At 39.4% G+C, this 17,865-nt stretch overlaps 2 protein-coding genes across 2 annotated transcripts in view; both read left to right on the top strand.

Annotated features, from left to right (window-relative positions):
- Positions 1-7,867, top strand: part of COL24A1 (collagen type XXIV alpha 1 chain) — a 149,113-nt gene extending 141,246 nt beyond the window's left edge. The window contains exons 58-62 of the mRNA XM_074877236.1: positions 959-1,024; positions 1,775-1,943; positions 3,355-3,464; positions 4,568-4,783; positions 6,443-7,867. Of these exons, the coding sequence (XP_074733337.1) occupies positions 959-1,024; positions 1,775-1,943; positions 3,355-3,464; positions 4,568-4,783; positions 6,443-6,589 (708 nt within the window). The 3' untranslated portion in view covers positions 6,590-7,867. The remainder of the gene's footprint in view (positions 1-958; positions 1,025-1,774; positions 1,944-3,354; positions 3,465-4,567; positions 4,784-6,442) is intronic.
- A 1,230-nt stretch (positions 7,868-9,097) lies between these two features.
- The window catches only part of ZNHIT6 (zinc finger HIT-type containing 6), a 37,423-nt gene continuing 28,655 nt past the window's right edge, over positions 9,098-17,865 (top strand). The window contains exons 1-5 of the mRNA XM_074876429.1: positions 9,098-9,246; positions 10,645-10,710; positions 10,800-10,906; positions 10,984-11,069; positions 12,448-12,551. Of these exons, the coding sequence (XP_074732530.1) occupies positions 9,179-9,246; positions 10,645-10,710; positions 10,800-10,906; positions 10,984-11,069; positions 12,448-12,551 (431 nt within the window). The 5' untranslated portion in view covers positions 9,098-9,178. The remainder of the gene's footprint in view (positions 9,247-10,644; positions 10,711-10,799; positions 10,907-10,983; positions 11,070-12,447; positions 12,552-17,865) is intronic.

Here is a 17,865-nt window from a genome sequence, read left to right as displayed (position 1 = left end):
ACCTTCCATCTTACACTGTCAGTTCTGTTATGCCACACTATTGAGCCCACAACAGGCAATGTTGATGGACATGCTCATGGTTTTGACATAGGTTAACTCTGTCACACTCCAAAAGGTTTTTCTCCTGTTCTATATTTGAACACTCTGAAAGGTAGCAACAGAAAATTTTGTGCTATTTCTGTTGTTCTCCCTGTATATGTGTGTGTGTGTATATATATATACACACACACACACAGATCTAGTTTGTTAAGGGATTATGCCAGTTAGGACAGACTCAATATCTGAAGTGTCCTAAAGCTATAATGATATATGTAATCTCAGAACAAATTGCAAGAACTAGATGCTTGTGTGGGTGATTTAATTCTTTAAAAATAAACAAGCCTGTTGCTTGGGTTTGGTGTATACGTCACACAAAGTGCAGAGAACAAAAATATGCAAAAACCAGATTTCCTCCTTCAGAGGCTAGTTTGTCAGTCTTTGTATTTATTCATGCATCATGAAGACTACTTGGATCTGTCAACTGCTGATGGCTGATTGAGATATTGTTTGTGCACTTCTCTGTAAAGGAATAACACTTTTCCACACTTACCTGGATTGGTTTTCTTAAGTATATAAATTAAATGGCTGGGAGGAATAGGTTGGGGCATTAGTCTGTAACATTAGTCTGTAACAACTATTATAGTATCTTTTTTCCAGGTTCCAGTGGTATGATCATTAAATTGGGTATGGGTGTACTAATAAAAAACAAATATGCTTTTTCTGTATGCATGCTTTCATTCTTTGGAAGTGGAAGGGAGGATCCTATTTTAAAAGTAAGTGTTTACAATGAAATATTTTCTAAAATGACAAAATAATGAAGCTATCGTGTACGTTGCTACAGTGCTCAAAGAATTTACCCACTTGCATTTGAGAATATTCCTGTTCACCTTCTTATGTTCTGAAATAATCTTTTTTTCAGAAACAAATGGACATCAATGCTGCTGTTCAAGCTTTGATTGAGTCAAATGCCGCACTGCAGATGGAGGTAATATATTTCAGTGTATTTACACTGCCATACAGGGTATGCAATTATAATTCTAATTTTTGAGGACAGAGCAGGGCTTCTTTACAAAGACTTAATTTAAATGAATCATGGATAGCAAGTAATTGCTGTAGAATATAATTAAACATGCTAGGATTTATAGGATACAATTGAAATGAAGTTAAGAAAAACAGCATCATGTCTATCACTTTGTCATAATTGGCAGTAATGGCAATTTACTGACTGTCACACATAGCAGACTGTATCTGTTCAGCCACAGATAATGATAGTGGCATTTAGGCCTTGATCCAAAAAATACTGACATATATGCCAGTGTGTGTTCCCACTGACTGCAAGAAAATTCCTTACATGGGTGAAGTCAAATACATTTGGATGTATTTTCTAGATTAAGCCTAAGAGTAGATTTCACTGTTCAAAATCTGAAACTGCTCAGTATACTTCAAAATGCACTCTTGTTTCTTTTTTCCTGTATCCACATTTTTATGTCAACATGTCATAATGACATATTTGCATGATCTTAAGCTGCCTGTAACTTCACTGCTCAGATAATTTTAATAAAATGTACTCATTTGTTTATTGTTATATGTTATTCTTACCCTGGTTTACATGGCTGATTGCATGCATTATAAATACTTTGCTTCTGTCTGGCTATTCAATGGCCATTTGACTTTTACTGCATATACTGTTGTTGTGATACTTTGTGGTAACACATTTGCTAATGGCCCTTGGCAGAAATACCAGAATACTGAAGTAACTTTACTAGATCACAGTACAGAGATATTCAAAACGCTGCACTACCTTAGCAATTTACTGCACAGCATCAAGAACCCTCTTGGCACACGGGATAACCCAGCACGCATCTGCAGGGATTTGCTTAACTGTGAACGTAAAGTGTCGGATGGTAAGTGTCCACTTTCATTAAAGCTTGAACACAACTAGGCTTTGAAACTAGTTGCTTCCAAATGTTACTTTCTACATCAGAATTTCAATGTGTAGGGGTTTTTTATTATATTCTGTTCCAGTGTGCCTGTCACAGCTATCTTTATTTTATCTAACATCACGTTTTTAAGATAAAATTTGATTTTTTTATTTTATGATAAAATTTCTGAATTTTAAAGATGAAAGTATGTAGCTGTCTAATATAGATATTAGAGACAGATTATATATATAAGTAAACAAAAGTGGCCAGAAAATTCAAAACTGAATCCAGTTTTGTGATTAAAAGTTTCCAAAGTATTTATAGCTAATCTTGCAATTAATTTTGTGTGGATCAGATTCTAGATTCCTAAGGAGAAAATTGTATACCATACACTACCACTGTCAGGTACACTGCCAGTTGTTTTATCCCAGAAGATCCTGAATCAATATTTCAAATAAAAAATAATTATTTAAACTTGTAATGTTAATAATGTGACATAATTCAGTTTCTGAGTGGCTAATAAAATAATAAATACCTGTAAATATCCCTATTAAGTATTAGCATTAACAAGCTAAAGAGGAAATGGGAAATTACGTTAGACATTACAAGAAATCACTGTTCTATGGCATATATAAGGACAGATCAGTTCTTTAAAACTCTAGTGGAGATGAGCCTAACCATTATTAGAACTGGGCTCTCCTAAATAAGTCTCAGTCCTTTAGGGCCATGGAGGTCACTGAAGTGCTCCACTTCAGAGGATTACACACACCCATATAAATTGTAGAGCACAGGCTCACCCATATTTAACCATAAATTAAGGGAAGATAAATCCTGATATAATTTGCATGTGTCCTATTTCTTTTATTGGACTAAATCACATGGAATCACAATGGCAAATACTCTTTATTACCATCACTAGGATATGTAATTTAGAAGTGTCTGAAGGGAGATAGTGGAGAAAGAAAGGATCTTCAAGATGCTGTGACAGCAAGAGAATTTATATTGATATTTTACATTCCTGAATATATTCTCTGTATAAAGACAAGCCCAAAGAAAAAAAAAATAAGTTATAATATAGAAAGAGCAGTGTGGAAATACCGTTTGTTCTGACTATTTAGCTGTAGAACAAGAAAACATTTTTGAAACTATGACAGTACTCAGAAGTCATTGTATATGTAATCAGAATTGAATGGTTATGATAATTTTGCTCAGTATTTGTTAGTAGTAGAATTACAATAGTGAAAAGACTTTCATGTTCCTTTTCTTTCATTTCCTAGTGAAGCTATGGTGATAATATATCTAATACTTGCCAAAAAGTATAAATATTTTAGCAAATTGTTTAGCAGCAATTATATTTTGGTTTTATTTTACATCTGGGATTATATACTATTAGGAAAATACTGGATTGATCCAAATATTGGATGTCCTTCTGACGCCATTGAAGTTTTCTGCAACTTCACTGCAGGCGGTCAGACATGTTTAACGCCGCTGTCTGTGACAAAGGTATGCATTGCTTCCAGACAGACTGTATCTGTGCTGAAACTCTGAACAAATGAATGCTTATTTACTTAACTCATGAAAAAATGTTAGATTTCAGGGGGGTTTTAATGTGCACCTTTGGAAGGGCATGTTATATATTCTGTTACAGAAGTTACAGATTTTCTGGAAACAGTATATGCTAGTGTAACTCTCACTTTGTTCATTTACTCACCTTCTGTGCTGATAGAATTATTTTGTTCTGCTTTATACTTTTCTATACAAGGCATAAAAATAAGCTTGACATGCTTCTAATCTACATTATTAACTCATCACTTGGGGCAGCTAAGTGTGGAGATGCTAAGGTCATTGCAATGGGAAGGAAGAAAATTATGACTACTTTTCAACACTTAGCTACTTTTAAATGCCATTAGATCAGAGACTAGTTTCCTTTATATCATTAGTCCATGCTCCTCTTTATATGTAGTCCTTAAACCCTTGGAAATAGAAATTTTATATTTGTGGAGTTTTGCACTGTAGTCATTGAAGAGCATCAGAAATACCATAAAGTTCCCGTATGCATTCCTACAAGATCCCTGAATATGATCTAGTCTTGGAGAAATTCTTGATGAGTAATGAGTAACTACATTTTCTGTCTGAAATCAAAGTATGCTTACAAATTTGGGGATTTTTAATGGGATGTAGGTATTGCCAGAACCTGTGGTCTAATGAGACTAAACAGCAGAATTATGTGGCTGCAGTTAAAACACTACTGCTGATAATATCTTTGGTTGAATCACAAAAATAATTTGTTTCAGTTTCCTTATTTAAAAATAATATTTTCTGCCCAGCTGTGTTTCAACAATGTTGTAAGCATTAGCAAATGTTTATATTTAAGCTTTGAAAATGTCCTATGAAAGCTTCTGTTTATAGTAATCATTATAATAGAACCTAACAGCTTTCCTGAAAAATACAAATCATGCTCTTTGGCATTGGTCCCGATGTATAAACATGTATACATGCTCCTATGGCTGAACACCACACATGTGTGTGCATGTCACTTTGTGTTGCTGTGGCCATTCAGCATAGTCCAGCTGTAAGTCTAACGATGCATTTCTCTTGGAACTTAGCTGGAGTTCGGCGTTGGAAAAGTGCAGATGAACTTCCTTCACTTACTGAGCTCAGAAGCAACCCATAGCATCACAGTTCATTGTCTGAACACACCGATGTGGGGATTAAATAAAGCAGGTGGCCAGAAAACATCTGTTAGCTTCAAAGGATGGAATGGTCAAATATTTAAAGCAGATACGCTACTTGAACCGAAGGTGCTTATGGATGAATGCATGGTAAATACTTTTTAGTACTAGCATTATTAAAACCATAATGGAGTTACTGTTTAAACCTTATTAACTTTCTGCAAATAAATAGCAATCATTTAGATTCATGTCCCTTGAATCTTACTTCTTACATCATTCTGCCAGCATGCCAACCTTTTGATATTGAATTCAACATCTATCCAAACATAAAAGCAATTGCAGTAATACAGGATATCTATACTTGCTGTTCGCATTGAGTGTCATAGATTTCAAGACTCTATTAAGACACTGCAGAGAGATCAGAACAGAAATAAGGAAGTCCTCCAGGAAACTTTAGGAACAGTTTCTCTGAAAATGAAAATTCAGGCTTCAGTAAGAGTTCTGTTGAGGTAATCTAACACAAAATCTCAGGTTCATACAGGCTGGAAATTATTTTTTGGACAACTAAATATCTTTAAATTTATTGACTATGAGTCAATTGTTTGCGTATTTAATAAAATAATGGTGAATAGAAATGGACTCCATGGCTAAATAAAATATTAAATCATATTTGTATTTAGGAAAAATTGGAAGAGCTTATTAATTTTCTTATGCTTACTAGATTACTCCACTCACAAAGATGTGAGCCATTTGTTAAATGTCTTGGTAGAACACTATGAAATATAGCAGCCAAGCATCATACACTTTTAGTATTTTATAGCTCTGCTTTCATTTACAATAATGAAAGATGTGATACTAGTTCCATATCGATACCAGGGTGTCAAGTGACATTTTTGTTCTCAAGACAGAAAGTGCTTTACTGAGGCACTTTGAAGCTGTTATGCTTCCAACCTTTATTAGCACACACTAATGGGATGCACTAGCCTGTGTCATGCAGATAAGGTACAGCCATTGAAGTCCCTTCTCCCCACCTCTCAGTCTGTTTGGGACTGTTTTAATCCTGAGAAAAATTAAGGTATACAGTGATGACTGTTGAGAACCACCATTCTTCTGTGAGATTCTACAAGGTCTGTCGCTCTTTCTGTGGGAAACTATGTATTGTACAGATCTGCTGTTGAATCTCACACATTTTCCTCTCTGCAGGGATTTCACTTTTCCGTGGTGTCACTGTATTTGATGGTTTTTAAGAATGGAGTGATTGCAAACATGAAGACACTCCCAGCCTCAGACAATGTTATAATGTTATTTTATAATTTTTATGAGGTATCAAATTTTACTGAGATTTTTAAAGGATTAGAATAAACAATACAAAGTTCATGGCAAAAATTCAGCTCTCATTCCCCATGATTATTCTTCAAGGGCCTGTAAAGTCATTCAAGTGCTTGTAGAGTTCATAACCTGAGACCTACTGTTCAGTAGGTGAATTTAGCAAGAGATCTAGGAGTCTGTGTGAGCCCAGGACTGCTTGCAAAGTGACAGGTGCTCTGCTCTGAGCCATGTTGCACTGTGTCTGCATCTGCTCCAGCGGGATTCCGGGCTGGGCTTTTTTACAGTTACAGTTTTGCCAGGAGTGCCCATGGTATGGCATGAGAGAAATGGCATTTGTTAAATTACACCATTTCTTTCGGAACTGCTGGGAGACGAAATGCTTCTGTACACTTCTCCTCTCACTGTATAAGCACAATTTCCATTTGTGTTTTGAAGCTCATCTTTGATATGAATCTAATACTCTGCTTCTGTGTGTTGCAGATTGAAGATGGCAGCTGGCGTAAGACACAGTTCTTTTTTCACACTCAGGACACTAATCAGCTTCCAGTTGTTCAAGTTAACGCACTTCCTCATCTCAAACCGGGACAGCAACACTTCATAGAAAGTGGTTCAGTGTGCTTCCTTTAAGCTTTCTGTCCTGGGTTTTTTTGCATCAACATGGAATTGCTGCATAGATTGAATGCAAAAGTAATGATCTATTACAGGCAAAATTACTAGAAAACTGAAGAATCATTTTAAACAGTGTTGGTTAAAGAACCTCAGGAAGAAAAAGACTTCCTCCTAAGGAGAAATGGCATTGAAAAAGAAAAGAAAAAAAGAAAACAAAGAAGAGACTACAACAATTTTCATAAAGTATTTTAAAAAAAAATGTTGGTGCTTTCTTGCATAATTTCCTGGAACTGAGTATCTGAACATGGAATTTTTCAGGTCCTCTAGTGTTCTTATCAATCTCTGTAAGAGCACTGCAAAAACACCATCCCAAGGAAAGCTGGAGACATACTAAGGAGCAATACTGGCTAATGCTCCTAAATGTGCAATAGCTTATATATGAAAAGTGAATTATGCCACAGTACAATACGTTGTCTTTTCTTAAACATTGTTTTATTGTAGTCCTTTGTGGACACATACATCTTAACAGATGGCACACTACCTCTTTTGTGTTTCCTGTCCATGTTGCCTTGGTGCTCTTCATAACACAAGGTGCTTGTGGCCTTAGCAGAGATTATTTGAGTCCCTTTTTATCTTTCAGACTGTATGTGCTGGTTACATCAGGATATGTTTCTGTTGTAAAGGTACTTATTTTAAATCATTGGTCACATACTTCACTACAATGAAAACATTATTTATGTGGATTTCTTGTTTAAAATATTTTTATGTACTGTTGTGGAAATGGTATATGAGACAGCACATTGTATATGATGCATATAGTCAGAACAGTTAGCTTTACAGCCATTGTAAAAATTGTTGTAGAAGAGATACCTACAGTAGTTTTGAGTTTTAGATTCTGTATTTCAGTTAACATGCCAAAGGCATCTTAAGATGATATATTGTGTATATATTTTGTAACTTGTGAAAAAAATCTACTACAGCATGTCTTCTGAATGGCTGCTGTTAAATTATAATCAGCATTTCATCAACCTAGAAATTCCATTTTTTGCAAAGGTATTAGATCATTTTGGGTTTTTTAAGCCTAAAATGTTCAACCATCTTTTTTTATTAAAAACGAACAATTTTACCATTAAGAAAAGCTCTCTTTATAATGATATGTCTCTATCTATTTTCAATCCAAAGTGTGCTCGGTAGTACGTGGCAGGGTGATACTAGACTATACTGGGGAGCAGGGGAGAGTTCAAACTACTAGTTTAACTGTCTTGATCCACAGGAAGCCACACTTACCAAAGTATAATAAAATAAGCTTCTAAGCTATCTGCTTGTCTTTTACTATTCTGTTTCATATTGTATAGTTCATCCTTTGTAATGATGAAAATCCTCTAGAAGGGTACTTGTTAGGTGGAAATGCTTCCCTGACCAAGGGGAAATGCACACACTTTGTGCCATGGAATACCATGAGAGTGACAGTGTTTACTTTTACAAGGTAAAGTAGATGTACATCCCAATTTTTATTTTATATTGAAGCATGCAGTTTACATTTTATATTGAAGTTTTGTCCCCTTTGAGAAAATCTGATAAAACTAAAGACAAAGCAAGATTACAGCATGATGATAAAGGCTAGAGAAAATGTCTCACTTTTTGCATTTTCAAGATTCTTAGACTCTGACAGTATCACTTCACATTTGCTCTTAGTTTGGCTGTGGAGCTGGCATCGTGACAAATGGATTTTATTTTTTTTTAAGAATGTCATCTTTTAGAAAATGTTCTGCTTCATGTGTATATTAGTCTCATTGTTTTATTTTTGGAAATTCTTCATAGCCTATATTTATGGTTTATTTATCTCAGAATTTACTTATTTTAAAATCAAACAGCTTAAAATATTATAAGGCTGCTCTGATGTAAATATGTGCATTTCTGTAATTGAGGCAAAAATGCACATCCCATGCAGCCAGCACAATGAATTTGTGCAGTGGAACAGTGACATATGATAACATACCGTGTTGCTTGAGTTGGAGTTTGCCAGAAACATTTGTCTGAAAGCATCCTGCCTGCCGGTATATTGCATACAGTGCAGTGTGTGCTTTGGGAAGGCTCTTGTATTCAGGCTGCTCTACCGGCGCTCCTGAAGGCAGGCGCAGATCTTGTACAATTTTGTCCCACAATGTTAACGAGTACCTGTACTTGTTAATTATCTTTTTATGGTTTCCGAGGTGGTCGCCTACTTTGTTACCTTTAATTTTAGAGCAAGCCCTGAGCTAGATTACAAGTCTTTGTCAGCATCCTTTTAGCGCCCTCTTCCTTTTATTATTTCTCATGGTTAAAAATCCACTAAAAGGCACCTGGGAAGCGGAGCTTTGAAACAGCCTAAAGCAGCAGGGAACAACCCCGAAGGCTCCAGGCTGCTCCGAGCGCCGCCTCAGGCGGGGCGGGGTGGGGCGGGGCCCGGCCCTCCCTGCTGTCGGGCGAGACCCTGCGGCGCAGCAGGGCGAGGCCGCCGCCCGCCGAGGGCCGCCAGGCGGCGCCGCCGCCCAGGAAAGGCCGCGGCCGGGCCCGCCCCGGCCAGGCCCCGTCGGGCACCGCGTGGGGAGGCGGTGCCGCGCGGCCATGGCGGAGCAGGGAGGCCCCGAGAGCCCTCGGCGGCAGGCGGCCGGGCGGAAGATGTCCCTGCAGAGGTACGGGCAAGCGCAGGGCGCGGGGCCGCGCCCGGGAGCGCCCTCAGGCCTCCTGCAGGCGCCCGCGGCCGGCTGGGCTTCGGGAGCGCCGTCACTCGGGCTCCGCGAAAACCCGAGGCCGCCGAAGGGAAAGGCTGCGCCGGCCTCTCCTCCCGCGGCGCCGCCGCCGTGGGCCTGCCCCGGGGGGCTCCGCGGGGCCTGCTGCGGGCCGGGCCTGCCCCCCCGGGTGGCGCCCGGCATGGCCGTGTCCTGCGCGGCAGCCCCCGCGCCTTCTCGCTCCTCCTCTGTGGAGAGGAGCGGTCGCCTCTGCGATGGCGGCACCGCGTCGGTGCGGGGCAGTTTCGTGTTCGTAGGAGGGAGGGGATGCCCGGGGGAGCAGCGTCTGCCTGCGGTGTGGGGCCTGCGCGCAGATGACTGGCGAAGTCTTCTCCCTGGTGTTGCCGCTGGATTGCGAACTTGCATTGGGCACTGTGGAGAGATTAAAAAGGAGTCCTTGTTCGGAGTAATTCCTGTTTCTGTTTTGCAGTGCATGAAACACTTTTTTTCTGTTCTTACAATGCTTCGTGCTGCCAGTACATGGAGCCTCTTTCTCGTCAGGAGATGGTACTGCTGAGCTTGTCCTTCACACCTCTGCTGTCAGCTGGCAGCGAGCCGGCGGTGGGGAGAGCAAGAAAAATATTTTTCCTCTATACATTTCTTCTGTAGTAGTTGAAAGTGGTGGGTTTGTGGCATTCTTCAAAACTTTACTGGTGCGGGGGGAGGGTTATTTCCCGTCCCCATTTGTTGGAGATAAATGAAAAGGACAGTTGTTTCAGTTAATATATCTAGAACTCTTTGCTGCGAGATTCCCAGACTTTGGGGTTTGCACTGCTAACAGCCGGAAGAAGTTTTGCTGACGATATTGTCATGGTTCTTCTGATTTGCTGAAAAAATGGGATGCAGTGTTCAGGTTCTAGTATGAATTCTAGACATGTATCTTCCATCTGCCTAAAACCAGGAGTACTACAAGGCAGTGTGGTAGGATGCACAGTACAGGTGATGTAAATAGAGAAAAGCACTGATACAACCAGGCCACAAAGCATAAACTGATACAGCCTTGCTGTGCTTCCAACTCTAGCACAGGATTTTTATTTTTCTTCCAAGCATCTGTGCTGTGTTTTAACATAGGTAAGACCCCTGTATGCGTTCGGAGATATTCCCCATAACTTGTGTTATTTTGTCTGCCATCTTACCCAGTCTAGGGTACTTATATTTTCTCTTTCTTTTTTCAAGGTTCAGATACCTTTTCCTGAAAATGCCAATTGATGACATAGTGCCTGGTTGTTGAACAGGCACCTTCCCAGGCCAGTCAGGCACAAAGATGCCACTTTATTAAGAGGTGCTTTTTACTTCTTTCAGATGTGAAACATGTAGCAAAGAGGAAGCTAAGTACAGATGTCCACGATGCATGAAATATTCTTGCAGGTATTTATTACCTGAATTAAACTGTTTTGGTGGTTTTCCCTACTCATGCCAAACGTGGCATGTTAATGTTTTTCTTTTTGTCATTTCAGCTTACTGTGTGTGAAGAAGCATAAGCTTGCACTGAGCTGTAATGGAGTCAGGGATAAAACGGCGTTTGTCTCTGTAAATGAATTTACTGACTTGAACCTTTTAAGTGGTATGTATCCCTTGTGCTTTTTAAAATTTGTTGTTTTCACTAGATTAGCACTACCTTTGTTCTTTTTTTACCTTCAGATTATCGTTTCCTGGAAGATGTAGGAAGGACAGCTGATGCTGCTGCGCGACATCCTACTATGCATAGTCCAGCAACAAAAAAACTTGTAAGTTTTACATTAGCAGCTTGGTCTGTTGGAGATAGGGTTGACTACCTTTGAATTTTCACTGAGGCAGCCCTAAGCCAGATTTCAGAGTTGATAGCTCTCTTAGGAAGGTATGATTGACCCTGAATTTTAGAGAAATCAAAAGAAGTGTCTAGGTTTATGTAATAATAGTATTGATGGCTGAGTTCAGTTGCTTAGAAGAATAGATTGCTAACAGTGTAGATTCTTAAAACTGGTACATGACCACTCTTGCTGTTTGGTAATAGGTGTGCATTAAGAAAGCCTGAATGTTTCTTTCCACCTGAACAACTTTTTTGAATTTTTAAGTCCAAAATTCCCAGGTAAACAATGGATTTATTAATTGCCTGAAAATTATTACATGCTTCCCCATATACTAAATGAAGGCAACTAGAGTTCTGCAAAGAATAAATCTAAGCAACAATGAAGTAAAAGCCAGCCTTCTAAGGGTGAGAGGGGATTCTTGTTGAGACTCCTCCAATTCCAGTAAAGCATTAACAAGATCACAGAGATGAGTGACATTTACTGGAAGTCCTGTGATGATAAACTGCAAAGACCAAGATCAAGAAGAGAGAGAGAGAGGAAAAAAAAAACAAAACAAAACAAAAAAAACCCACCCAAAACTGACTAGCAGAAAACCGAAATCCGCTCCAGAATACTTTGACTCGTTGATATGTCACCGACAGGCATCAGGGCCACGTTGTTTTCTGGTCTTGTGAAGAGACTTTAAATATAGCACTAAACTCAGTTGGAGAGAACTGATGTTGATGACAAAGTAGATTAAGAAGACTCCAGCTTTCTCTCAGGCTGAAGTTATACTGTGTGTGTGTGTGAACTTGTCACCATGGTGTCTTGAAAACAGGCACTGAAGGTGGTGAGGTGCTACATAGGTAGTGGTTTTTAGTGTGTGGTACTAGGCATGTTTATGAGATGATACTCTTAATGCTACCTTCAAATCAGAATTTGCCAGGGTGGCTGAGGTGGTGCTATGTGCATCCCTTCTGCTAGTGGGGTTGTAGCCCAGAAACCAGCTGCGTGGGTGGTATTACACCCACAATGGCTGTCTGTGGCTTTCAGGGTATGTTAAAGAACTTTTACTTACAGTAAATAGAGGTCATGGGCATGTTGTTGTTTAACCATGGAAAAGCTTTAGCTGAAAATGTTTCAGGTGGTTTCTAGTTTTTATTAACTTTTTCATTCATGATTTTTTTTAAAAAAGTGAAAGAAAATACTTCATTAAATGTGGCCTTTTCTACAATTTTCCCGTAATTCCTGTCAGCATTACTCTTACTGTTTAACTGTCAGACTTTGAATATATTACTCAGATTTCTTTTTAAAAATTGTTTTTATTTTTTGCTAGTTATATGTCTTGAGAAACAAAGCTCGGAAGTGTGATATTGACCTGAGAACGCTGCCCATTGGATTTACAAAAAGAAGAGAAAATTCAACCACCTTCAATTGCATGTGAGTCTGCAGTTGGTTATGGTCTGCAAAATTTTGTTTTCACTGAACGCGTAATGATGACAATCTTAATTCATACTGATATGGTTGCTTTTAAAATCTGTTAGATACACCATTTTTTTACAAAAGCTATCTAGATTTAGTATTTTATGCTTCAGGTTTTCATTTTCTAGGCTCTTTGAGCTCAGTTTAACAGCTTATGTGATTTATGCTTTTATTTTGAAACATACCAACATTGAGTAATGGGAGGAAGCATCAGCGCTGTTGTGGTTTTCCGTCTTTTAATTAACGTTAAGTTTTGTTGCTGGAAAAAGAAAACTGTTCTTTAAAGGTTTGTGATAGAGGATTGATGTACGATGATTGCAAAAATCCCCCTCTCTGGAAAGGCTGACTTAAAGTCTGAAGAGGTACTTTCAATACAGTTCCAGTACTGCTGTGTGCTGTGTTAGAAGTTGCTGCGCTTGGAGGATGTGGATAACAGCACAGCTTAGACAAGTGCAGGCAGACTGATACGAATTCAGGAAAAGGCTAAAAAGACTTTAAATGTTCTTTCCTTTATTCACTCTGTGGGTTTTCTCTGATAGCCAGCATTTGTATTTTAAAGTATTTTCACAGTAAAAATAAAAAATTTACAAAGCATTTCGTTATGGCAGGAAACGGGTCTAGAGTTCAGCTTGATGATCTACTGGGAGCAAATATAAACGCTTTCTGAGCTTCTCGCAGTAATCAGCTGTGCCTGCTACCCCGATGGCTCCTCCGGTTGTTTTCTTCACTGTCTCAGTTTTGGGGGCAGTTGCGCTTGCAGGGTGTGTTTTCCCCGGGACGTTGAGGCCGTCGGGGGTCCGGCCAGCCACGGGGCCGCCACCAGGCGTCTCTCTCTGACCAAGTAACAGGGACCTGAAGCGCTGGTCCCCAGGCTTGCCTCTCATCTCTGCTGTGCTGCGGCTGAAGCACCCTGCTCTGGTTTTGCAGATACTTTAGTTTTTAGCAGAACATAAGGCACAAAGTAGATATAGAAGTGTAACCTTTTAAAGTTACAGATTTTACCAGTTGTGTTAGAGAAAACCCAGGGTGGACCAATGGAAAGAAAGGAAATCTGGGGCGTTTTCTCCTTTCTCCACCCCAAATTTGTATATCGCTGAGGCTCTCTCCTCAGAATAGACCAGGTAGTAGCCCTAAACCTTGCAGATTAGTCATTTGAGCAGAGGCTGTGTGCCTCTGCACTGGCATTCTTTTCCTTGGCCACACACTCTTACCTTTTACAGATATCTTGTGCTAGTCTCATGCTGTTGAAGTATCTCAGGCTTAGAGCTGAGTTTAACTTCCCTGGAGAATTTCCTTAATGCTGTGGATAAAACAACATAAACACCCTTAAGGAGTACAGGGTATGGAGTAGTCTTTAAGAGCCAGAGCCAATTGCAGAAAGCTCAGGCATGCTGGGATCAGTAGCTAAGAGAAGGACAAAACAGAAAAGACACAGATACAGGGAGGTTTGACACTATTGGGAAGATCCTGGGTGTGGTACAATACTGTGCTGACAGAAATTTGCCTTCATGTACCATGTTTTTCAGTTCTTTTTCTATAGAAAGCCTTTTTGGGTACATACTGAAGTGTAGCTTGTGTTGGGAACAAATTAAGCTTTGAGCAGATTAGACTTCCACATGTATTGTGCTTTATGTTGTTTAACAAGCAGATTTAAAAACTAAGAGAATGGGGCGAGGAAGGTAACTTATTGGCAAATAGGCATGGAAATATTTCACAAGATGCCTGGGAGAATGCCTTACTGGTTTTTGTCAATCATAAAGTCCTGGGGTATTTTTGTTGTTGTTTTGGAATGCTAGCCTTTCTGGGACTTTCACATCCCACCAGAAAGAACATGATAACATTCTCCATTCTTAAGAGGATAGGAATAACTGTCTCTTTCCTGTAAATGCTGTTCAAGGGTATGAATATGCTCAGTGAGTACTACACAAAGGACATGTTTCCTCTCTTTTGCTTCTACAGGCTGTTTGAATTCAGTGATGCAAATTAAAAATTAACTTCTGGTTTGGTGTTGTGGGTTTTTTTTTTTAATTGGCATGTTTTCCTTACTCTGCTTAAATGAGTTTCCGAGGAATCAAACCTCAGGTCTGATCAAACCAGTATCAGCTATTTAACACCTATCCCATGTGACTTCATGACACCCGTAACATTGTGTTATTACATTCAAATGGGGTAAAGCTGTGCAAATAATTGTGTTATATGAGCTTAACACCTGACAGTGGTCAGAGTCTGATGTGTCTACTCTTCTCATGCTGTTTGTCAGTTGAGATTTGTCAAGGGGTTGCTCCAGAGTGTGCAGGTTGGAAGCTGCTCAACATATGTAGGTGGAAAGCTGAGAACGGTCTTCACTGATGTCCTCTTCATGCTCTCCATGTGAGCCAAGCTGTTAGGCTGTACAAGGCAGGAATGACAGTAATCCAAAACTAGGAAGTATGAGATGTATTCTTGTGTCATCCCCTGCCAGCTCTGGAAGGCAGATCAGCGGTTGTTTGGATGTGTTAACCAGATTCTTCATTTCCTGGTTTCCATTAGTTTGTTTGCTAAATTCAGTGTTGTGAAAGCGTACATGCCAATGCTGGGCAACACATGGATAAGACTAACTTGTAATACTGAACATCTAGATAATGGGGGTTCATTAGAAAGTAGACTCTGAGTCCAGTTTGTGAACTCATGGGACATCTGACTTAGGGATGGTTTAGGACACCTGATTCACAAATTAATTTTAATGTGCTGTTTCACCCTGCCTTTCCTGTGGTACCCTTATTTTCCAGTAGAAGTGATAGGTCCCCTTTTGGACACAGGCTGCCATGGAGTTGAAGTGGCTTCCTGGGATAGGGAGCCTTTGGGAAAGGGGTGGAGAACGTGACCAGGTTGGGACAAGGCCTGGGGCAGCAACTGGGGAGCTCCAGGCAGCAGAACCTCAAATGGGAAGGGGGGATGGAGCTTGCAACTCTGTAGCTCCTGGTTCCCTGGTGGGAGATGATGACAGGGTGAGAGGCTGAAATGGGTCAGGGCAGCTCTCTCAGCTCTGCAGTTCGTTCGGCCCTGCTCCAACCCTCCCTGCTGCTTACACAGTCATAGGCATCTCCACCCAGCTTCCTCCCTGCTCTGTTCACAGCACCCCCCAGACAAAATCCTTCTTACCTCTCCTCCCCACCAAATGGGGCTGGAGGGCTGCAAGCCTCCTCCCTCATGGAAGGCATGCCTGCAGCTTGGGAGCATCAGATGATACATGTGGGAGAAGCAGGAATCTTTTCATTCCCTGATTTAATTTTGAGAACAAACTACAGCATGGAGATTTGGGATTAGCATCAGTTAAGAGATCATTAGTGTTAGAGCAGCTGCTTTGAGGTACACCTGAAAGCCCTAAAATGTCGACTCTAATCCTTAGCTAGATAGGGATAACTAAAATTGTTTGAAGTGTTGCTGATTTTGAGAATTTACCAAGGAGTTATCTGAGCTGGATTTGGGGCTAATACTACACTGTTAGAGCTGTTAAACTTGAATTTAGTTGTTACTTAGTACATAGTTTTGCTTGCTTTCTAGGACCCACCAAAGTAAGTTGCCAGGCAAAAGAATGCTATTCTGGAGTGAACAGAGAGCAGGATATTGATGCATTTCAGTAAATCAGTGGCTTTTCAGAACATCCCCATGTGAAGATGAGTACTGACTGAGTTCTGTACCTGAAATTTTTCTTTTTTTTTTTTTTTTTTTTTTTTTTTAGCAACTGAAATGTTTCATTCTCATAGTGAATCTGATGGTAACTTTATTTGCAGACAGTAGTTTTATTCTTTAAAGATTATTACAGTTTGGGTTACTTGGGCCTTGACAGTGTCCCTTTGATTTACACAGGACTCTTCAGTTCAAGCCCAGCATGTTTGATTATTGCAACACATATGGTTAGTAACATCTCCTGCTGTTAGGAGGCCCCTTGATAGAAGACCATATGTGTTACAAAGGAAGTGCTTTTCAGTTTCTTCACTGATTGTCTTGCTGTTTACTGTATCTAGGAAACATATGAACTTTCAGTAGAAATACTTCAGCTTTACTGTTTATACATCAAATCCAGGAATTAACTTGGTGAAGTTTCAAGAAAATGGAGACATACTCTTTTGTGTGCTGTTCTTAGAAGTGCAGCAAAGTCAATTTGGCACTAGGAACACAGAATCGGGGGGGGGGGGGGGGGGCAGATGAAATCATCGCACGTCTGTGTGTTTTAAATTTTTATTTTTTTAATCTACAAGAGAATCTAGTCACTTACTTGGGCTGAATCTTCATTGCTTGAGAAAGGCATTATTATCCAAAGGTGTAGATACTGAACCCCCAGTATTTCAGTTAAACTTCAGTGCATTAGGTGAGAGTACTAGGTATTGTCAAATTAAAGGATAACTGGTCCTTCATGGAACTTCTTTATGTCCTTTTCATTGCTTTTATCAATTCAAAATAACACAGACAGGAAATACTACAGTATTTGCATTTTGATGTAAAATGTCCTCTATACAGTTTTTTAAACATTTTAAGACTATTAGTTGCTAAATAGAAACAAAATCATCAGTGAATCTCTGTTTTTGACAGACTGGCTATGAGGTATTTCTGTAGAGCTAGAACTGCAGTTGATATCTTAAGATGTGATGAATTTAGAATTTTTTGTCAACATATATTTTATTTTACATATATATACATACACATTTAAAAAAGGTTTTATGTACATAAAACCTTCTGCTGCAATCTAGGCAAAATTGACCATTCAGAGGAAACCTAGGTAAAAAAGTTAAGTTTTATGGGATATTTCATATGTGTTTTAAGAAATACATAAACATTGGCATTTCTGAAAATCTGCCAAGGCACTTAACTGGTATGTCCAAGTCCCAGAATCCTTTGTAGAGCTGTCCTCTAATTCCCAGCAGCTGTACTGTCTATATCCACAGTACTTGGAGCATCTTCCTAGGTAGTGCATTAACTATAAAGGATGGTGAGAATTTTTGCAGTTGTCCTGAGCTCTAGCTGGAGGTAATAGCCCCTTTCTATATACTGCTGCTGTCTTTGTAACATTGAAAAAAAAATCTTTCAGTCTTTGCTGTGAAAAAATTAAAAATCATTTACATGTAGTTGTGTTAAAACTACAGTTGATTGTAGAAAATAATTTTTTAGGAGAAATGAAAGGGAGACAGTTACTTTTCTTTAGAAGAACGGTAATTGCAAAACAGCCTGTGCAGTTCTGACCATAATTCGCAACTACATCTCACGCAGGGGAAGAGGTGCTTGGCTCCTCTTT

Source organism: Strix uralensis, chromosome 8 (genome assembly GCF_047716275.1).
Source record: "Strix uralensis isolate ZFMK-TIS-50842 chromosome 8, bStrUra1, whole genome shotgun sequence".
Lineage (NCBI taxonomy): Eukaryota > Metazoa > Chordata > Aves > Strigiformes > Strigidae > Strix > Strix uralensis.
This window is presented reverse-complemented; position numbering and strand designations above follow the sequence as displayed.